At 44.9% G+C, this 23,504-nt stretch overlaps 2 protein-coding genes across 5 annotated transcripts; one reads left to right on the top strand and one right to left on the bottom strand.

Annotated features, from left to right (window-relative positions):
• Positions 1-1,972: 1,972 nt before the first annotated feature.
• On the bottom strand, positions 1,973-12,244 carry TOMM40L (translocase of outer mitochondrial membrane 40 like). Of its 2 annotated transcripts, none has more exons than XM_056546159.1 (9): positions 12,091-12,244; positions 11,598-11,806; positions 10,731-10,798; positions 10,367-10,459; positions 10,185-10,286; positions 8,985-9,090; positions 8,359-8,481; positions 6,363-6,439; positions 1,973-2,621 (listed from the first exon to the last, which is right to left on the bottom strand). In XM_056546159.1, the coding sequence occupies exons 2-9, from the start codon at positions 11,707-11,709 to the stop codon at positions 2,379-2,381; spliced, it is 924 nt and encodes a 307-aa protein (XP_056402134.1). In that variant the 5' UTR covers positions 11,710-11,806; positions 12,091-12,244; the 3' UTR covers positions 1,973-2,378. The 2 variants fall into 2 exon arrangements, with proteins under 2 accessions (XP_056402134.1, XP_056402135.1); XM_056546160.1 differs by having other exon boundaries at positions 12,109-12,202.
• A 260-nt stretch (positions 12,245-12,504) lies between these two features.
• Positions 12,505-19,978, top strand: SLC25A44 (solute carrier family 25 member 44). 3 transcript variants are annotated; one of them, XM_056546156.1, is made up of 5 exons: positions 12,505-12,701; positions 13,367-13,447; positions 16,239-16,882; positions 17,894-18,021; positions 18,847-19,978. In XM_056546156.1, exons 3-5 carry the CDS (start codon positions 16,243-16,245, stop codon positions 19,036-19,038), a joined length of 960 nt encoding a protein of 319 aa, XP_056402131.1. In that variant the 5' UTR covers positions 12,505-12,701; positions 13,367-13,447; positions 16,239-16,242; the 3' UTR covers positions 19,039-19,978. The 3 variants fall into 3 exon arrangements, with proteins under 3 accessions (XP_056402131.1, XP_056402132.1, XP_056402133.1); XM_056546157.1 differs by having other exon boundaries at positions 12,515-12,639; XM_056546158.1 differs by lacking the exon at positions 12,505-12,701 and adding an exon at positions 12,736-12,809.
• Positions 19,979-23,504: the final 3,526 nt, after the last annotated feature.

Raw genomic sequence — 23,504 nt, 5'->3', positions numbered from 1 at the left:
TGCTATGGGGATTTGCTCCTACTTTGGACAGTTCCTGAGACAGACAGAGGTGTCAGCAGAGAGCACTGTGGCCAGACATGAAAGAACAACTCAACTTCAGCAGCTGATAAGTACCAGAAGGATTAAGATTTGTTATTAATAGAAGTGATTTACAAATCTGTTTACAGGGGTGCTCCGGTGGAAAACTTTTTTTTAATTTTTTTTTTAGATCAACTGGTGCCAGAAAGTTAAACAGATTTGTAAATTACTTCTATTAAAAAAATCTTAATCCTTCCAATACTCTGCTGACATCATGACCACAGTGCTCTCTGCTGACATCTCTGTCCATTTTAGGAACTGTCCAGAGCAGCATATGTTTTCTATGGGGATTTTCTCCTACTCTGCACAGTTTCTAAAATGGACAGAGATGTCAGCAGAGAGCACTGTGCTCGTGATGTCAGCAGAGAGCTCTGTGTTCCAAAAAGAAAATAATTTCCTCTGTAGTATTAAGCAGCTAATAAGTACTGGAAGGATTAAGAGAGCAATATTAATAATGGCACCTGTCAGGGGGAGAGGATATATCGGGAGCAAGTGACCAGTCAGATTGTGAAGTTAATGTTAGAAGGAAAATGGGTGAGTGTAAGGATCTGAGAGACTGGTCTTGTGGGGGGGGGGGGGGGCACTGGTATTTAGTGATTAGTACCGACCAAAAGTGTTCAAAGAAAGGACAAATCGGTGACATGGGGGCCAAGAGTCATTGAGGTGTGCGGTCCGATCCCACAGAAGAGCTGCTGTAGAGCAAACTGCTGAAAAACCTTATGCTGGCTATGATAGAGAGGAGTCCGATCACTCAGGATATGGCAGCTGCTGAGTATAGGGCCCTACAGAGCGGACAGCTCACACAGGACATCACAGCTGTGTATGGGCCCCACAGAGCGGTCGGATCACACAGGACATCACAGCTGTGTATGGGCCCTACAGAACGGTCAGATCACACAGGTCATCACAGTTGTGTATGGGGCCCTACAGACCGGTCGGATCACACAGGACATCACAGCTGTGTATGGGGCCCTACAGACCGGTCAGATCACACAGGACATCACAGCTGTGTATGGGGCCCTACAGACCGGTCGGATCACACAGGACATCACAGCTGTGTATGGGGCCCTACAGACCGGTCAGATCACACAGGACATCACAGCTGTGTATGGGCCCTACAGACCGGTCGGATCACACAGGACATCACAGCTGTGTATGGGGCCCTACAGAGCGGACAGATCACACAGGACATCACAGCTGTGTATGGGCCCCGCAGACCGGTCGGATCACACAGGACATCACAGCTGTGTATGGGGCCCCGCAGACCGGTCAGATCACACAGGACATCACAGCTGTGTATGGGGCCCTACAGACCGGTCAGATCAGAGGACATCACAGCTGTGTATGGGGCCCCGCAGACCGGTCGGATCACACAGGACATCACAGCTGTGTATGGGGCCCCGCAGACCGGTCGGATCACACAGGACATCACAGCTGTGTATGGGGCCCTACAGACCGGTCGGATCACACAGGACATCACAGCTGTGTATGGGGCCCTACAGACCAGTCAGATCACAGGACATCACAGCTGTGTATGGGGCCCTACAGACCGGTCGGATCACACAGGACATCACAGCTGTGTATGGGGCCCCGCAGACCGGTCAGATCACACAGGACATCACAGCTGTGTATGGGGCCCTACAGACCGGTCAGATCACAGAGGACATCACAGCTGTGTATGGGGCCCCGCAGACCGGTCAGATCAATAACATATGATACAGATCAGCAAATTTCAAACTGGGGATCTATAGATGTTGCAAAACTACAACTCCCAGTTGTAGTTTTGCAAGATATGGAGGTCCACAGTTTTAAGACCACCAATACACATTGATTACCCATATAACCATTGCAGCTCCCACGCACCCCCGACATAACACAAGGGAAAGAGTCTGGGAAAGAACGGCTTTATAAACATCAACAGCGCCTCCAACAGGCCAAACAGAGCTCCTGCAATCGTAACACAACAGAGAACACACCATGTAGCTGGAATGTAGAAGGAAAGGTGTCCCTGCTATGAGTCTTTGCCCTCCAGCCGTATGGACCCTGTTATCGAGGCCGTTGGGTTGGGGGGGGGGGGGGGTGGGATGAGGCCCTGAGACATTGAGGCCTGAGTGTACAGATAACCGCGTGCTTGACATGCAGTGCCTGGTCTCACCACTTGGGGGCAGCATCGTCCTGTGTCCCAGAAAGTCAGTCCGCACTTTAGACCAATAATAATTTATATTGACAGTATATGGGGCGGTGACCCGTGTGGGCGATCTGTAGTGGGGCGAGGCGTCAGTCCATCATCATCATCATCATCATCCCACCAGGATGCTAAACCCGCAGTGAAATTTATTCTTCCAGTGGTTCATAAAAGCCCCAAGGGCCAAGGTGACCGGCATGGGGGGCAGCTTCTTCTCCAGGACGCCCCCCACGCACCACGAGCTGTCCACCGACCCTTTAAATACCACATTGGCCTTGGGGATGTTCAGGTGGTAGCCGAAAGCAAAGGACGTCTCCTGCAGGCGGGTGTTGGCTTCAAACTCTACCCCGACCTGGATCTGGAGAGAACAACACCACCAAATATAATAATAATAATAATAATAATAATAATAATAATATAGTAGTAATAGTAATCATAATAATATAGTCATAATGATATCGTCATAAGAATAATAATAGTTATAATTATATAGTTATAATAATATAGTAATAACATAGTTATAATAATAATAATAATATAGTAATAATAATATAGTAATAATAAGTTACAATAATATAGCAATAATAATAATATATGGTAGTTAGAATAATAATAATAATAATAATAATATAACTATATTATTATTATAATAACGATATTATTACTACTATATTATTACTATATTACTAGTTAAAATAATATAGTTTTAATAATATAGTAATAATAATAGTTATATTATTATTAAAACTATATTATTATAACTAGTAATAAGTTATAATAATAATATAGTTATAATAATAATAATAATACAGTTATATTATTATAACTATATTATTATTACTATATTATTATGACTTATTATTACTATATTATTATTGCTATATTATTATGACTTATTATTACTATATTATTATTGCTATATTATTATGACTTATTATTACTATATTATTGTAACTATATTACTATAATAACTATATTTTTATTATATTATTATTATTATAACTACCTATATTATTATTACTTTATTATTATTATTATTACTATATTATTATTATTAGTTATAATATAGTAATAATAATAGTTATATTAACTAATAATAATAGTCATAATAATAATAGTTATAATAATAATATAGTTATTATAAGAATAATAACAATTTGATTTCTATAGCGCCAACAGATTCCGCAGCACTTTACAATTTATATCTATATAGTATAATATACTGAAACATAATGCAACATGTCATGTGGTCTACCATCGTATAGAAATATATAATGTAGTATAAAACAGTACGTAATATAGTCATCAAGCATATCATGAAATAGTATATTTATTATACAGCAATATAAAATGCTAAACTAATAAAGAATATACTGAAACTTGATGTAATGTCATATACAGTAGTCTATAATAGTCTAAAAATATATATAATGTAGTATAATACAGTACGTAATATAACAATCTAGTATAGCATAAAATAATAGAATTCCACAATAATCTAGTATAATATTATGTAATGTAATATAAACTATTATAATGATATATACCAATCTAGAATAGCATAAATCAGTATAATAATGTGTAATGTAATACAAATTGTAATATGATCTACTATTGTAATATAATATATTGACACATGGTTTAAAAGGGGTATTCCAGGAAAAAAAATTTTTTTATATGAACTGGCTCCTCCAGAAAGTTAAACAGATTTGTAAATTACTTCTATTACAAAATCTTAATCCTTCCAATAGTTATTAGCTTCTGAAGTTGAGTTGCTATTTTCTGTCTAACTGCTCTCTGATGACTCACGTCCCGGGAGCTGTGCAGTTCCTATGGGGATATTCTCCCATCATGCACAGCTCCCGGGACGTGACATCATCATTGAGCAGTTAGACAGAAAACTTCAGAAGCTAATAACTATTGGAAGGATTAAGATTTTTTTTATAGAAGTAATTTACAAATCTGTTTAACTTTCCAGAGCCAGTTGATTTATATATATATATATATATATATATATATATATATATATATAAATATATATATATATATATATATATATAAAAAGGTTTTGCCTGGAATACCCCCTTTAAGGTAGGTTGCTATGTATGATGGGACTGAGTATAGCCCTATACTTCCTTCACCTGCATGGAGATCTACAGCTTTCTATGTAAGTGTCTTATTACTTGATGCTGCTATTAATTTCATAACATTCAATTTTTATAAATCTTTTCTGAATCTGCTGCTTTTTACTTAGAACAGATTGTTCAATAGTTAAAAAAAAAAATCCCAAAAATTACAAATCTGTTTAACTTTCCGGAGTCAGTTGATATATATAAAAAAAAGTTTTTGCCTGGAATACCCCTTTAAGTTGTTTTTTTTTCTGTCAGACAACAGTGCTCTCTGCTGACATCTCTGCTTGTCTCGGGAACTGCACCGAGTAGAAGAGGTTTGCTATGGGGATTTGCTTCTACTCTGGACAGTTCCGGAGACAGGTGTCATCAGAGAGCACTTAGACAGAAAAGAACAACTCAACTTTTTTTTTTTTTTTTTTTTTTTTAATTCGCTTTATTGAAAAGTGAAAAAAACAATGACAAAAACAGGTGTCATATAATGACTCCCATAGCACGACAACATCCCAAGCTGGGAACAAGGGTTACAAATACATAAATTAAAAGAAGTACAACTTAACTTTAGCAGCTGATAAGTACTGAAAGGATTAAGATTTTTTAATAGAAGTAATTTAATTTAGTTTAACTATATATATATATATATATATATATATATATATATATAAGTTTTTTTTCCTGGATAACCCCTTTAACATGTCATTTAGTCTACAATTACAAATATATGATGTAGTATAATACAGTACATAATATAAACATCTAGAATGGAATAAAATCGTAGAATGTAATATATAATCTACAGCAGACGAATATCACAATAATGTAGTATATTATGTAACGTAATATAAATTATAGAAACATAGAATGTGTCGGCAGATAAGAACCATTTGGCCCAATAATCTGAATCCTATTTTCTAGATTACGTTATAGAACATAATCTAAAATAGCATAAAACAGTATAATATAGTGTAATGCAATACGATTTGTAATATAACCTACAGCAGTAGAACAGTACAATAGACTAGAATAACATATAGTCTATAATGTAACGGATTATGTAATATAACATTATACAGTATGATGTATTACAATATAAAATACTATATAGCAAGATGTAATTTAAACGTAATCTAAATATAAAATAATCTAGTAAAACAAGACAGTTCTGTATTATATTTTGTAATATAAAGTATGATGTAATATTATCTAGTATACCATAATATAGTATGATCTTGATTGTAATAAAACATGGAATATTAGCGAGTATAAAATATGATATAATATGATGTAATGTAATAAAATGTAGAATAACATAACACCATTTACATAATATGTAACAATATGTAGGATAACAAAGTATGATGTAAAATAATAAAATACAGTAAAATAAAGGAGAATAATAATATAATGATACCTCAATATGTAAAATAATATAATAAGGTAAAATAAAGGATAATAATATAATGATACATCAATATATAATATAATTTAAAATAACTTTGTATGATGTAAAATAATATGGTAAAATACAGGATAATATAATGATACATCGATATGAAATATAATTTAAAATAACATAGTATAGTATGATGGAGTATAACAGTGTTTTCCAACCAGGGTGCCTCCAGCTGCGGCAAAACTACAACTCCCACAATCGGAACCCCTGGGATCGCGCCCCAGGGGGTCCGATGAGCGTCCCCAATGCTTAACAAATACTTTAGATGCTGCGATAATCATTGATCATGGCATCTAAATGGTTAATGATGTCATCTTGGGCATGGTTTCCCCAAACAGGGTGCCTTAGGCTATTGCAAAACTACAACTCCCAGCATGCCCGGACAGCCGTTGGCTGTCCGGGCATGCTGGGAGTTGTAGTTTTGCAACAGCTGAAGGCACCCTGGTTGGGAAATACCGTAGTAGAATACAATATGGTGTACTGCTGTAATGCATTATTAGGGGGTCGGTGGTCTCACCTGGTCGTTTGCTCGGTGGTAGTAGCTGGCGTGCGCTCCTCCGTATCCAATATTAAGCGTGGCCACCCAGTTCTGGGCTACAGGTAAACACAAGAGGGAGGTCACTGCTGAGGGTGGACATGGCAGCTTCTTACACGGTCACACTGTGTACAGTCTGACAGTCCGCCATCTCCGGACCCCGCACATCCTGCTGGAATCTAATAGAGACTCTGACCACCGCTGCCGGACAGATATACAGGGCTCTCCACCATCACTAATTAGTTGTTAATATTTCATCTAATAATTATCAGACCTTAAATATGTTCATAATAATAAATGTATTTAGATAAAATGCTAAATGTCTGTCACCTTGTGCTGCCTCATATCTTATCCTCCAGTCACCTCCAGAGCTGCCTCATCCTCCAGTCACCCCCAGAGCTGCCTCATCCTCCAGTCACCTCCAGAGCTGCCTCATCCTCCAGTCACCTCCAGAGCTGCCTCATCCTCCAATCACCCCCAGAGCTGCCTCATCCTCCAATCACCCCCAGAGCTGCCTCATCCTCCAATCACCCCCAGAGCTGCCTCATCCTCCAGTCACCTCTAGAGCTGCCTCAGCCTCCAGTCACCTCCAGAGCTGCCTCATCCTCCGATCACCTACAGAGCTGCTTCATCCTCCAGAGCTGCCTCATCCTCCAATCACCCCCAGAGCTGCCTCATCCTCCAGTCACCTCCAGAGCTGCCTCATCCTCCAGAGCTGCCTCATCCTCCAGTCACCTCCAGAGCTGCCTCATCCTCCAGTCACCTCCAGAGCTGCCTCATCCTCCAGTCACCTCCAGAGCTGCCTCATCCTCCAGTCACCTCCAGAGCTGCCTTATCCTCCAGAGCTGCCTTATCCTCCAGAGCTGCCTCATCCTCCAGTCACCTCCAGAGCTGCCTCATCCTCGGATCACCTACAGAGCTGCTTCATCCTCCAGAGCTGCCTCATCCTCCAGTCACCTCCAGAGCTGCCTCATCCTCCAGTCACCTCCAGAGCTGCCTTATCCTCCAGAGCTGCCTCATCCTCCAGTCACCTCCAGAGCTGCCTCATCCTCCGATCACCTACAGAGCTGCTTCATCCTCCAGAGCTGCCTCATCCTCCAATCACCCCCAGAGCTGCCTCATCCTCCAGTCACCTCCAGAGCTGCCTCATCCTCCAGTCACCTCCAGAGCTGCCTCATCCTCCAGTCACCTCCAGAGCTGCCTCATCCTCCAGTCACCTCCAGAGCTGCCTCATCCTCCAGTCACCTCCAGAGCTGCCTCATCCTCCAGTCACCTCCGGAGCTGCCTCATCCTCCAGTCACCTCCAGAGCTGCCTCATCCTCCAGTCACCTCCAGAGCTGCCTCATCCTCCAGTCACCTCCAGAGCTGCCTCATCCTCCAGTCACCTCCAGAGCTGCCTCATCCTCCAGTCACCTCCAGAGCTGCCTCATCCTCCAGTCACCTCCAGAGCTGCCTCATCCTCCAGTCACCTCCAGAGCTGCCTCATCCTCCAGTCACCTCCAGAGCTGCCTCATCCTCCAGTCACCTCCAGAGCTGCCTCATCCTCCAGTCACCTCCAGAGCTGCCTCATCCTCCAGTCACCTCCAGAGCTGCCTCATATCTTATCCTCCAGTCACCTCCAGAGCTGCCTCATCCTCCAGTCACCTCCAGAGCTGCATTATTAATTCTCGCTCCCCTGTACAGTTTTGTGGGAGATGTAGTGATGTTTCGTCACATGACAATATACTTCCTAATAAACACTAGTAAATCCCACATCCCTCATAGAAGAGGGTCCTCATTATGGAAGGTACCAGCAGGGGGCAGGAGAGAGGCGCAAGCTCCTGCAGCCTCAGAGCGAACTGAGATCCAGAAGACAAGTTAATGCTGCTTTAGCTGTGACTGGAGTATAAGAAGTGACGCACCTTTTTGCCCATTTCTAGAAGACTTGTGAGTTCCCTTCCATAGCCGCCCCCGCACCATTATTCATGTGTTTTCCTACCAGAGTATTTTCCTGCCAAGGTCAATATGGCTCCTTCTTCTCCCAACCGCTGGTGATAGACAAGCTCTCCGCCCAGGACCAGCCGGGGAGTGATACTCTGCAGAAAATGTGTCACCAGGATCACTGCAACCAAAAAAGACGGGAGAGTCCTGAACACGGCAGACGAAGCATATAACAGTAAAGGGGGACATAGGGGTGGAGCATTAATAATCTGGGAGGGGCCCACCCTGATCACCACAGGGGCCACAACAACCAGGGGGGCAGTCTATGGTTTACCAGACTATCAGGTGCTGGACCAGCAGATTGTATGAAACTATACTGCCACCTGCTGGCCACAGAGAGAATCTACACTAAGGGCAGAGTCACACAGGCCGCATCCGCAGCGTATTTCATGCTGCGGATGTGCAGATGGCAGTCACAGAGGGAGCTTGCTCTCCAGTCCCTCTGCTGCAGCGGGGAGCTTTCTCTGCATTCCCTCTGTGACTGCCGTCGGCGCATCCGCAGCGTGAAATATGCTGCGGATACGCCCCGTGTGACCCTGCCCTAAAGGTACATTCATACGCTGCGGATCCGCTGCAGTGTGTGAACGGTGAAGGGCTTCATGTGGTATAGGGTGGAACACAAACCTGACTCATTGATTATGTCGGGGTTCCCCAGGGTCAGGGTCCCCGTACAGTCATCCCCCCTGTACTCCGCATCCACCTGCCAGGTAAGGAATTTGGAGTGATGAGTCTGCAAAAGAAAAAAAAGCAAATTTCATAGTTAAAGGGGTACTCCGCCCCTAGACAAGATGTCTGATCGTGGGGGGCCTGCTGCTGGGGACCCCCACGATCTCCCTGCTGCACCCGGCATTCCTTTAGAGCTTTGGGTTCAGCACCGGAGGCTTGTGACTTCACAGCCATGCCCTGCTCGTGACATCATGGACACGCCCCCTCAATGCAAGTCTATGGGAGGGGGCGTGGCCGTGATGCCACGAGCAGGGCATGGCTGTAACACCATTTCGCATCGCCAGTCATCCGGCATGGAGCGAAGTTCGCTCTGTGCACCGGATGTCTGGGGTGCCGCAGCCGAGATCCTTTGGATAGGGCATAAGATGTCTAGGGGCAGAGTACACCTTTAAGCTGGATGGAAACCCCTGGAATGACGAGAGTTTAGGTCTCTATCACACAGCTCTCGACACCACAGAGGCAGCTATAATGGCAGCCATATTGTCATCCAGCCTTCCCATGTAAGGAGTCAGGTGACACCTAAGAGGCAGCCATATTGTCATCCAGCCTTCCCATGTAAGGAGTCAGGTGACACCTAAGAGGCAGCCATATTGTCATCCAGCCTTCCCATGTAAGGAGTCAGGTGACACCTCAGAGGCAGCCATATTGTCATCCAGCCTTCCCATGTAAGGAGTCAGGTGACACCTAAGAGGCAGCCATATTGTCATCCAGCCTTCCCATGTAAGGAGTCAGGTGACACCTAAGAGGCAGCCATATTGTCATCCAGCCTTCCCATGTAAGGAGTCAGGTGACACCTAAGAGGCAGCCATATTGTCATCCAGCCTTCCCATGTAAGGAGTCAGGTGACACCTAAGAGGCAGCCATATTGTCATCCAGCCTTCCCATGTAAGGAGTCAGGTGACACCTAAGAGGCAGCCATATTGTCATCCAACCTTCCCATGTAAGGAGTCAGGTGACACCTAAGAGGCAGCCATATTGTCATCCAGCCTTCCCATGTAAGGAGTCAGGTGACACCTAAGAGGCAGCCATATTGTCATCCAGCCTTCCCATGTAAGGAGTCAGGTGACTGGTCAGGCCGCCCTGTTACACCCAGATTACCTGGAACACGGCTTTGGATCGGATGCGCTCCGCCAGGAGACAGGTGGCCTGGGCGTTCAGGCTTCCTGCGCTGTCCAGGTCTCCAGTCAGCAGAGGGAATGTCTGTAAGAGAGGAGGGAGCGTGTGAATGGCTGGCACAGCGCCCCCTATAATAAACACTTATAATAAGAGCAGGCCCGTACCTCGTTGGCACCAGGCAGCACGTCTCCAATGTACTTGGCATTAAAGTGATAACCGGAGAGGCCCAGGGAGCTCATGTGAATCTGGTGGCTGACCTGAGGGAAGGAGAGGGTTAATAAATCATCCTCCTTAAAGGGGGGTTCTATTTTTATGTAACTTAAGAAATCCTGGAGCCTTCTAATATACTTCACCATATTCACGATCCCTGCCATGAATGTCACCAGTGCAGCTCTAGACTGGATACAAGTGTAACAAACCATCAGCTGCGAGAAGTACCAGGGTTTTATTCACTGACAGCAAGTAGAGATTGTGAAGATGGAGAAGAGCAGAACCTGAAACCCCGAGTCTGTGAGGAACGTCTGATACCTGGAAGTGACTGCTGAGGTTCTTATTGATGATCAGCTTCATCCCCTCCATCTGCTGCGGGAAGACGTCTGCAAGACAAAGAGGTGTCATGGATCAGAGCTCTCCCATCCCTCCGGAGCTCCCCTTCAAGTCTTGTGCAGTTCCCCTTCTATCCCTTCAGAGCTCCCCTTTAGGTCTTATACAGTTCCTCTCTATAATCCTAGTAGAGCTCCCCTTATAGTATTATGCAGTTCTACTCATCCATGTGGAGTTCCCCTTTAAGTCTTATGCAGTTCCTCTCTATAATCCCAGTAGAGCTCCCCTTTGAGTATTATGCAGTTCTACTCATCCATGTGGAGTTCCCCTTTAAGTCTTATGCAGTTCCTCTCTCATCCCTGTAGAGCTCTCCTTAAAGGAGTACTCCGCTGCTCAGCGTTTGGAACAAACTGTTCCGAACGCTGGAGCCGGGAGCTCGTGCAAGTAGTTGGGGTCCTGTACAGGAGATCGCAGGGCCCCCCACCATCCTGTAGATAGGAGATAAGTGTCAGAGAAGTTCAGTGTCTGATCCCCACATGCCCCATCACAGGAGTGGGCCCCGCGTGTGCCATGTCAAAGCGGCAGCATGTAACCCTGTCTATGGGGAACACCCACTCTAGAGATAGAGCCCCCTCATCCATGTGCTGCTCCCCTTTAAAGCACAAGCCTGCCTGCTCTTCAGCTTCAGGGTGGGAAGACGCGGGTATCGCTGGTCGGTGCAGATGCCACGGTGACCATACCACACCAGTCCCGTTTATGCCCGGCAACTGCACCGCCCAGCGTGGCCTGCGTCTGGAGATGAAGATGGCGTCGGCCTGTAACTCGCTCCCCCCTGACCCCGGAGGACGTCACCTTTGCAGTTCTTGTGCAGCTCATCGAAGCTCCCCGGGTTGGGTAGCGGCGCCCGCTTCCGCCTGCTCCACCAGGAGCCTCTGGGGGGCGGCAGAGCGAAGACGTTGCCCATGGTGGCGTTATTGCTTCCAGTGTAGACTGAGGGTGCTGTGATCAGCCGCTGCCAGGAACCCCCAACATGTTCACCTCCACCAGAGCGAAGAAAAGACCTGGAAGGACAAAGACGGGCGGTGAAAACATAGAAACCCATCGCATTACTGTACGCCAATTACAATTTCATACAACGCTTCCTCTATGACAGTGTCTCTCAACCAGAGTGCCTCTAGCTGTTGCAAAACTACAACTCCCAGCATGCCCGGACAGCCTTCGGCTGTCCGGGCATGCTGGGAGTTGTAGTTTTGCAACAGCTGGAGGCACGAACACTGCTCTATGATGTACGGAGCCACGACGCCTGCCCTTGGCCAATAACAAATAATAACCAGCCGTCTGATACCCCAGGGGGCGCTCTGACCGGTCACCACACAGGGGGCTGCTCCTCCATTGGTTTCTCCTGCCCTCACTTTCCTCCTATTCATGTCACAAGTCTGATGGCAGCCATTGGAACTCCTGGCAGGCTACGCCAGGAGTGACGTCACGCAGCAGTACGGCGGCCATGTCTTGTGTGGGCAAGAGGGTGTGAGAGTATTGTTGCCCTGGCAACAGATTAAGTGTGTCCGGGCATCCATTTATTAGAGATGGAGGAACCTCTTCAGGCCCTGAAAAGGGGGGGGGGGTGTATCTATGGTAACACGTGATTGGAGCGGTCACGCGATCCACTAGGCGAGAGACTGCCTAGCCCTTTAAGAGGGTTCCGCCCACACGTGATCTAGCGGAGGGCTGTGATTGGTTGGGTCGGTCTGGACCGTGACTTCCGGTGTTTTAGGGCAGGCAGGTGGTGGAGCAAGGTGTCCCCGGGAAGAGAAGGCGTGGGAGCGGCCGGGGCAGAGCAGGACAGTGCGGGGCTGAGGCCTGGACCGACGGAACGGACCCGGGGAGGTCAAAGGTCCTGGCTATTATCTATAACCCCGAGGAACTACAAGTCCCGGCATGCCCTGCAGCTCTGAGGTAGTATATCCGATGTGTAATTGCTGCACAGATGCAAGGCCTAGTCATAGACGGTCAGGGCATGCTGAGCCTTCTGGTGCTTCCCATCTGTGGTCACTTATCGTTCAGGTGCTCAGTGTGTATCTAACTCATGTATCTGAGCTCTTAGTTTAGTGTATCTGTACCACTCATCATGTTCAGGGGCTCGGTGTGTATCACACTAAGCCAAAATCTTAGATACATGAGTGCATTTATGTAATATTTGGGTGTTTGGTGTGTATCTCACTCTAATCTAATGTATCTCAGCTTTTAATTAAGTGTATTTGTATAACTAATCTTGTTTAGATACTTGAAGTGTTTCACACTTGGCCAAGAGTTTAGATACATGAGTGAATTTAAATGATGTTTGGTGTGTATCTAACTCATGTATCTGAGCTTTTAGTTTATTTGTATAACTGATCTTGTTTAGATGCTCGGTGTGTACCGCACTAAGCCAAAAGCTTAGATACATGAGTGATTTTATATAATATTTGGATGTTTGGTGTGTATCTAACTCTATCTGAGCCCTTGGTTTTGTGTATCTTTATAATGCTTCTTGTTTAGGTGATCAGTGTGTATCTAACTCATGTATCTGAGCTCTTGTTTTGTTGTATCTGTATAACTGATGATCTTCTCTTATCCCACAGATGATGTCTCGTCCAGGGAAGATGGCGCAGTGTTATACAGAGGATGGTGGTCTGTGAGCGGCCAAACCCCCCCAAGGACAGGTGAGTGTGATACACTGTATCTAATCATCTATACACTGTGTGATCACTGTATCCCCTCTGACACCTTAATAACCAGTCATCATTTTCTGTATAATGGTGCTCTCCAGCTTTTGCAGAACTACATCTCCCAGCATGCCCGGACAGGTGAGTCCATGGTTTGGAGATCACTATTGTAAAAGGTATAGAGTAGTGTTTCCCAACCAGAGTGCCTCCAGCTGTTGCAAAACTACAACTCTCAGCATGCCCGGACAGCCAAAGGCTGTCCGGGCATGCTGGGAATTGTAGTTTTGCAACAGCTGGAGGGAGGATTCTCCATTCTTTCCCCCCCCCCCCTTCCTGGATTTTATATACACACACACCCAGGTTATACCCGCATGGTCCATATCACTATATACAGGAGATATATAACTTATACCAGCTGTACATATATATTATATACAGTATATACCAGGTTATACCAGCATGGTCCATATCACTATATACAGGAGATATATAACTTATACCAGCTGTACATATATATTATATACAGTATATACCAGGTTATACCAGCATGGTCCATATCACTATATACAGGAGATATAGAACTTATACCAGCTGTACATATATATTATATACACTATATACCAGGTTATACCAGCATGGTCCATATCACTATATACAGGAGATATAGAACTTATACCAGCTGTACATATATATTATATACAGTATATACCCAGGTTATACCAGCATGGTCCATATCACTATATACAGGAGATATATATAACTTATACCAGCTGTACATATATATTATATACAGTATATACCCAGGTTATACCAGCATGGTCCATATCACTATATACAGGAGATATATAACTTATACCAGCTGTACATATATATTATATACAGTATATACCAGGTTATATGCATGGTCCATATCACTATATACAGGAGATATATAACTTATACCAGCTGTACATATATATTATATACAGTATATACCAGCAGGGTCCATATCACTATATACAGGAGATATATAACTTATACCAGCTGTACATATATATTATATACAGTATATACCAGGTTATACCAGCATGGTCCATATCACTATATACAGGAGATATATATAACTTATACCAGCTGTACATATATATTATATACAGTATATACCAGGTTATACCAGCATGGTCCATATCACTATATACAGGAGATATATAACTTATACCAGCTGTACATATATATTATATACAGTATATACCAGGTTATACCAGCATGGTCCATATCACTATATACAGGAGATATATAACTTATACCAGCTGTACATATATAATTACATACAGTATATACCCAGGTTATACCAGCATGGTCCATATCACTATATACAGGAGATATATATAACTTATACCAGCTGTACATATATATTATATACATTATATACCAGGTTATACCAGCATGGTCCATATCACTATATACAGGAGATATATAACTTATACCAGCTGTACATATATAATTACATACAGTATATACCCAGGTTATACCAGCATGGTCCATATCACTATATACAGGAGATATATAACTTATACCAGCTGTACATATATATTATATACAGGTTATACCAGCATGGTCCATATCACTATGTACAGGAGATATATATAACTTATACCAGCTGTACATAAATATTATATACAGTATATACCAGGTTATACCAGCATGGTCCATATCACTATATACAGGAGATATATATAACTTATACCAGCTGTACATATATATTATATACAGTATATACCCAGGTTATACCAGCATGGACCATATCACTATATACAGGAGATATATAACTTATACCAGCTGTACATATATATTGTATACAGTATATACCCAGGTTATACCAGCATGGTCCATATCACTATATACAGTATATATAACTTATACCAGCTGTGTGTGTGTATCTCTATCTATCTATATCAGTCACCTGCACTTACTTGTCGGTGACACTGATGACAACGGCACTCACCTTGTTCCGTGCAGGGGATCTCCATTAGCTCCACCTCCGGGCACCCGGCTTGGGGCACGGGTGGAGCTTTGTGACATCACCGCTGCTGCTCTCCTCTGGGTCCTGGGAACAGCAGTGGTGACGACAAGCTCTGCCCGTGCCCCCAGCCGTGTGCCCAGAGGTGGAGCCAACGGAGAAGATTACCGGAGATCCCCTGTATGGAACGGGACAAGGTGAGTACAGTTGTCATCAATGTCACCCGCACTATATTGGTACCGACAGGTTAGTGCAGGAGAAACTGGTGACAGATTTCCTTTTAAAGGGGTACTCCACCCCTAGACATCTTATCCCCTATCCAAAGGATAGGGGATAAGATGTCTGATCGCGGGGGTCCTGCCGCTGGGGACCCCCGCAATATAGCATGCGGCATCCACTTGTTTCTGCTCCGGAAGCACTGGAGGGTCTGGGTCCTGACCACCGAAACGGAAGTCCATGACGTCACGGCTCCGCCCCCGTGAGATGTCACGTCCCCTCAATGCAAGTCTATGGGAGGGGGCGTGACTGCCTTCACGGCAGTCACGCCCCCTCCCATAGACTTGCATTGAGGGGACGGGGCGTGACGTCACACGATCAGGCATCTTATCCCCTATCCCTTTGGATAGTGGATAAGATGTCTAGGGGTGGAGTACCCCTTTAAATAATTAATAAATATACACACATAAGATCACTCCCTGTTCTAGCAGTTGCTTGTGGTGTCCAGTTCTGTTATATGCAGGTTCTGTGTTGTATCTGGTGTCTGTATATAAGCGCTGTGTCTCTCCACAGGTGAATGCATCCGATCAGAGACATGGAGGACAAGAGGAACATTCAGATCATAGAGTGGGAGCATCTGGACAAGAAGAAGTTCTATGTGTTCGGGGTGTGTATGACAATGATGATCCGGGTCAGCGTTTACCCCTTCACGCTGATCCGAACAAGACTTCAGGTCCAGAAAGGTAAAAGCTTCTACAACGGGACGTTTGACGCCTTTGTGAAGATCGTGCGGACGGAGGGGGCGGCCGGACTGTACCGCGGTTTCCTGGTCAATACGTTCACCCTGATCTCCGGACAATGCTACGTCACCACCTACGAGCTCACCCGCAAATACGTGTCCTGTTACAGCAGCAGTAACACTGTGAAGTCCCTGGTGGCGGGCGGATCGGCGTCATTGGTGGCACAGAGCATTACCGTGCCCATCGATGTGGTGTCCCAGCACCTTATGATGCAGCGGATGGACGAGAGTATGGGGCGGTTCAGAGTACGAGCCGCCGACAGGAAACAGACTCTGATGTTCGGACAGACCAAGGACATCATCCACCAGATCTTCAAAATCGATGGTCTAAAGGGATTCTACAGAGGATATGTGGCCTCACTGCTCACATACATCCCAAACAGTGCCGTCTGGTGGCCGTTCTACCACTTCTATGCAGGTAGGTCCTAAAGATACAGGTGAACAGTTATTATACATAAGTAGTTACATCACTTAGAATACAGCCTATCCATTACTAGAGATCAGCGGTGACATCACTGAGAATACTGCCTACCCATTCACTAGAGATCAGCAGTGACATCACTGAGAATACATCCTATCCATCACTAGAGATCAGCGGTGACATCACTGAGAATACAGCCTATCCATCACTAGAGATCAGCGGTGACATCACTGAGAATACTGCCTACCCATTCACTAGAGATCAGCAGTGACATCACTGAGAATACATCCTATTCATCACTAGAGATCAGCGGTGACATCACTGAGAATACAGCCTATCCATCACTAGAGATCAGCTGTGACATCACTGAGAATACATCCTATCCATCACTAGAGATCAGTGGTGACATCACTGAGAATACAGCCTATCCATCACTAGAGATCAGCGGTGACATCACTGAGAATACAGCCTATCCATCACTAGAGATCAGCGGTGACATCACTGAGAATATATCCTATCCATTCACTAGAGATCAGCGGTGACATCACTGAGAATACAACCTATCCATCACTAGAGATCAGCGGTGACATCACTGAGAATACAGCCTATACATCACTAGAGATCAGCGGTGACATCACTGAGAATACAGCCTATACATCACTAGAGATCAGCGGTGACATCACTGAGAATACATCCTATCCATCACTAGAGATCAGCGGTGACATCACTGAGAATACAGCCTATCCATCACTAGAGATCAGCGGTGACCTCACCGAGAATACAGCCTATCCATCACTAGAGATCAGCGGTGACCTCACCGAGAATACAGCCTATCCATCACTAGAGATCAGCGGTGACATCACTGAGAAGCCGATCCATATTTCAATACAGCCAATCCATATTTCATAGCATGCAGAAACACATTGTATGTTATAAAGCTGTAAGAGTTGCTGGTTACTGTGGTGCGGTCATGTGAATGGTCAGTGACTGTTGTTCTGTTTCTTCTAGAACAATTATCCCGCCTGTCGCCTGAACACTGTCCCCACCTCCTGCTCCAGGCTATCTCTGGCCCACTGGCAGCTGCCACAGCATCCACCATCACCAACCCAATGGACGTCATAAGAGCACGTGTGCAGGTAACATTGTGTTGCCAGTGAGTTAGTTACCACTAGGGGGCAGGCTGTTGAATGTACAGCCGATAAATGAAGAACCAGTCAGGAGTATGGTTGAACAAATGATTTTGCAACAAGAGGCATGCATACCTCCCCGCTCCACCACCCCTCCCTGCATGATTGATGTACTGAGTTTGGCTTCCAGTACTGAGCCTTTTACTTTAGTGGTCTCCGAACTGTGGACTTCCAGATATTATAAAACTACAACTCCCAGCATGCTCGGACAGTGCTGGAAGCCAAACTCTCTGCATGAATCATGTATGGATTTGAGGGGTGTTGGAGCGAGGAGGCATGCATGCATCTCAAGTTTAGAAGAAAACCATAATTTTATAACTGTGCAGCTCTGGGCCTGATATACAGCTGACAGATTTCCTTTACTCCACATCATGTCTTTCACTCCAGTCACATCCGGAGCTGTGTTAATGATTCGTTTACAATCCTAAAAAACTCATTTAACTCTGCAGCACTCTCTACTATCAACTCCTTGAGGTCTCCAGTTGTTTTATTGTGTAGTTTGTGGACTATACACCATACACATCTCCGGGGTGCAAAGTCCCGGAAATATTTATTGACACACAGGGTGTTTACACCAGGAGGGGGCACTACTCCTCCCCCCCCAGTATACACCGACACTAGTCACTCTGGTCGGCTCATTGAAATATATTACATACAGATGGGATACGGGAGCGCCCGGGTTTAGCTCAGCCCCGCCCCGTATTGGTAAAAACTTAATGTGAACCCAGCCTAATACATTGTGTGTGTATAATACTTGTTTTTTGTTTATTGCAGGTGGAAGGGAAGAGCTCCATTATCGGCACATTCCGGCAGCTCATGGCAGAGGAGGGTCCCTGGGGTCTGACCAAAGGCCTCTCTGCTCGGATTATCTCTGCCACCCCCTCCACCATTGTTATAGTAGTGGGCTACGAGACTCTGAAGAAGCTTAGCCTGCGCCCCGAGCTGGTGGACTCTAGACACTGGTGACTCTGTATATATAGAGTTGGTACGATGTGTATATTTGGGTGCTGCACCCAGGATAGAGGACATTATGCTGAACATGGACACGCAGAATCAATGAGAATCCACTGGAGTGTACACAATGTGTGTGTATATATTTATTGTGTAATGTGCACAAGGACTGTATGTTGTGCAGTCAGGATATCAGGGCGCTCCTCCTGATCAAGGAAACCACTACTACTACTGCCCCAGGATCACCGCAGCGGCCAGCATCCACCTGGGGTCCCAGTATGGCCACCAAAAGGGTTTAATGGTAGCTGGTGGGTTGTCCATTGCCGTCCTAAGGGATATGGGACAACAATTGGCCTTTTAGAACGTTTTTTTTTTAATTACCTTATTTAAAAAAAAAAACTAAATGTTATGGTTTTTAGAATGTGGTATAGATTTTATACAGAGCTCTATTCAATTTTATTTATGTGATTTGCCAAATCTGGGGGTGACTTTTTGAGGACGAGGGCAGCGAGGGGTTCTGATCCTTTACAGAACCAATCATTTTATTAATTTTTTTTCCATTATAATGGTTATTTAATGATTGACAGCTCATCCATAAAGCTGCAGGATCTCCAGGTTAGTGCCCTTGAGGTCAATCAGATAACTGTGGCAGGATAGATAAGGTCTGTACCTGGTGGGACCCCCTATTGTACTTGTCTGTGAGGTGACCCGCTATGTGTGTATATTACACATCCAGATCTTACTGATAATATTGTGACTTATGTACATACCACACTGTGAGTATTGGGGGCGCCGCTGCTCTCTGTGTATTAGGACACTGACGGGAGATGCTGGAAATGTCAGCAATAAAATGCCAGTGAATAACCTGGTTTACCTCCAGATCCCATTAATCTTTTATCTTTTGTTGCCTACAAAAACCCTTTATTCTGTATGTCATTAAATGTTAAAATAACAAAGGTTAAAAGAACTTCTTGAATTTTTTTTGTTTATGGCATTACACTCCAAACGGCACCAATGACAGCCTGCCCCTTCCCCTGGAGAGGAGATAGGACCAGCGGAGGATGGGGGTTTTACTTTGTCATCAGTTGGAATAGCCTTCAGTTTGTGTACGGACATGCTGGGAGTTGTAGTTTTGTAACAGCTGGAGGCACCCTGGTTGGGAAACACTGCCTCTCTTCTTTTACTCGGAGACCTATGGTGGAGGTTACCTTGCAGCTTGTCTCTTTTGTGAGGTTTTCTTCTAGTTCTGGATGAATGGTTGAGGACTTCACATCATATAGGACCAGCACAGGAAGCTGAACGGCATTCGGACTACACGGCTCCTGCTGAACGTTTGTCTTTAAAAAGTGGCTTCTCCTGTGCGCCTGCATTTCTCATCCGAGATGATTCCCAATGGGTCAAGAAAAGAAACTATGGGACAATCGTGGTCATCTCAGGTTGGGTAATATAGTGAGATAGATATGCTGGGGGTTGTAGTTTTGCAATTGCAGGAGGTCCAAAGTAAGGAGACCACTGACCTAGACTTATGGTCATGTGCCCTGTCACCTGATTGCCAGAACCATGAAGCCATTGATGCTTCGGCTCTACAGCATGATGGGAGTTGTAGTGTTGCAACAACGCTGGTATATACAGTATTAACCTCTTGGGGCGCAGGGCGTACAAGTACGCCCTGCCTCCCCGATCCTTAAGGACCCAGGGCGTTCCTGTCTGCCGGTGGGAAGACCAGTCTCCGCCGGTTAGGAACTGGACAGGGATGCCTGCTGAAATCACTTTGGAGCCCTGTCATATTTCAAGGAAACAGTTTAGGGCCACATATGGCTTATTTCCATACTCTGAAGCAATTGCGTTACAAATTTTTCTTTTATCCCGTAGGAAAAGTTGGGGTCTACACCAGCCTGTTCGTGTTAAAAAAAATATAATAATAATTTTACACTAACATGGTGATGTTGCCCCATACTTTTCATTTTCGCTAGAGGTAAAAGGGGAATAAAAGACCCCCAAAATTTGTAACGCAATTTTGCCGGAGTAAACATGGAAATACCCCATATGTGGACGCAAAGTGCTCTGCGGGCGCACAACATGGCTCAGGAGTGAGAGCGCACTATGTACATTTGAGGCCTAAATTGGTGATTTGCACAAAAATGCTGGTGTTACCCTAACTTTTTCATTTTCAGAAGGGGAAAATAGGAAAAAAAAGCCCCCCAAAATTTGTAACTCCATTTCTTCTAATTAAGAACATGCCCCATATGTGGATGTAAAGTGCTCTGCAGGTGCACTACAATGCTCAGAAAAGAAGGAGCGCCATTGGGCTTTTAGAAAAAATTTGTCCGGAATTGAAGGCCACGTGTGTTTACAAAGCCCCCATGGTGCCAGAACAATGGATACCCCCACAGGTCACCCCAATTTGGAAACTACACCCCTCATGTAATGTAATAAGGGGTACAGTGAGCATTTACACCCCACAGGTGTCTGACAGATTTTTGGAACAGTGGTCCGTGAAAATGAAAAATGTAATTTAATTTCTCACTGCACCCCTTATTACAGGAGGGGTGTAGTTTCCAGAATGGGGTCACATTGGGGGGGGGGGGGGGCGGGCGGGCGGGAGGGAAAGAAGTCCACTGTTCTGGCACCATGGGGGCTTTGTAAATGCACATGGCCCCCAGCTTCCATTCCATACAAATTCTCTCTCACTCTCTCAAAGCTCAATGGTGCTCCTTCTCTTCTGAGCATTGTAGTTTGCTCACAGAGCCCTTTACATTCACATCTAAAGTATTTCCTTCGTTGAGAGAAGTTGGGTTACAAATTTTGGGGGCTTTCTCTCCTTTACCCCTTGTAAAAATTCAAAAAATTGCTCTACAAGAACGAGTGTAAAAAATGAAGATTTAGAATTTTCTCCTTCACTTTTCTGCTATTCCTGTGAAACACCTAAAGGGTTAACAAACTTTCTGAATGTCATTTTGAATACTTTGAGGGGTGCAGTTTCTATAAGGCTTTTAATTATTTTTTTTTGTAAGTTCTCCCCCCCCCCCCCCCAAAAAAAAATTAAACACAAAACTGCCCCCATGATGATTTTTCATTGAAAAAACATGGCCAGATGTTAGCTGTAAATTAATGAGAAATTGCAAAATTCTTTTTCCAGTTTGCGTTTTTCAGCTTGGCTTTTTTTTTTTTTTTAAAGGGGTACTCCGGTGCTAAGACATCTTATCCCCTATACAAAGGAGAGGGGATAAGATGCTTGATCGCTGGGGACCCCTGTGACCTTGCACACCACACCTCGTTAGACTCAGCCCCCGGAGCGTGCTCGCTCTGGGTCTGATTACTGGCGATCGCAGGGACGGAGCATAGTGGTGTCATGGCTCCGCCCCCATGATGTCTCGCCCCCTCCATAGGCTTGCATTGAGGGGGCAGAGCGTAATGTTTCATGGGGGCGGAGCTGTGACATCACTATGCTCCGTCCCTGTGATCGCCAGTAATCAGACCCAGAGCGAGCACGCTCCGGGGGCTGATTCTAACGAGGTGCAGCGTGCAAGATCACGGGGGTCCCCAGCGGCGGGACCCCTGTAATCAGGCATCTTATTCCCTCTCCTTTGGAGAGGGGATAAGATATCTTAGCGCCAGAGTACCCCTTTAATCCTTTTTAACGTTGTGTGACTTTTTTTTTTCTTTAAATCTCCTTGGCAGTTTTGCAAAGTCACAGTATGTTGAGCCTATGACATTTTTGGCCTTAACTGCAGGCAATACTACTCCCAACATGGAGCACACTCTGCTCCATGCTGGGAGCTGTAGCACCTGCATTAATAGACAGATCGCAACAGGGGTCAGGAGTGACACTCGCTGCGATCTGTCTATTAATGCAGGTATTACAGCTCCCAGCATGAGGTAGAGTGTGCTCCATGTTGGGAGTAGTAGTACCTGCAGTTAAGGAAAGATCACATCGGGAATCACTCAGGACACCCGATGTGATCGTCCTATCTATTGCAGTAATGAAGCAACTTTCTCCTGCGCTCCGCATCTCTGCTATAGATAGGTCGATTGCAGGGGGTGTCAGGAGTGACACCTTGGGCGATATTGTCTATTAGTACAGGTAGCAGGTGCCGGGGCCAAAAACGTCACACTGCCGCTCAGCCTCTCGCCGACCGAGTTGGGACTTTGCTGCGGCCGGTGATTGGCTGAGTGCAGTATGACGCCCCGACCACTGGAAACCAGTAAGCGGATCGCGGCAGAGACCGGAGTGGGTTACCGGAGGCACCAGGGGCGCGAAGGAAGGTATGTATTTTTATTTTATTTTTTTTACTGCAGACACTATGGAGGACAATTTTTCTATTCTGGAGTTTTTCTTTAAGGTGAAAATTGGCTGAGTCCCGAACTCTAGGACCTTATTCACACATCCAGTTCTATTTATTTATAGAAGTTTTGGGAAAAACTTTCTTAAAAACTTTGGTATTAATCAAGCAACAGTTGCCTAGCAACAGCTGCGCCCG

This window comes from Hyla sarda, chromosome 11, assembly GCF_029499605.1.
Source record: "Hyla sarda isolate aHylSar1 chromosome 11, aHylSar1.hap1, whole genome shotgun sequence".
Lineage (NCBI taxonomy): Eukaryota > Metazoa > Chordata > Amphibia > Anura > Hylidae > Hyla > Hyla sarda.
The sequence above is the reverse complement of the archived record's forward strand: the minus strand, read 5'-3'. Positions and strand labels throughout refer to the sequence as shown.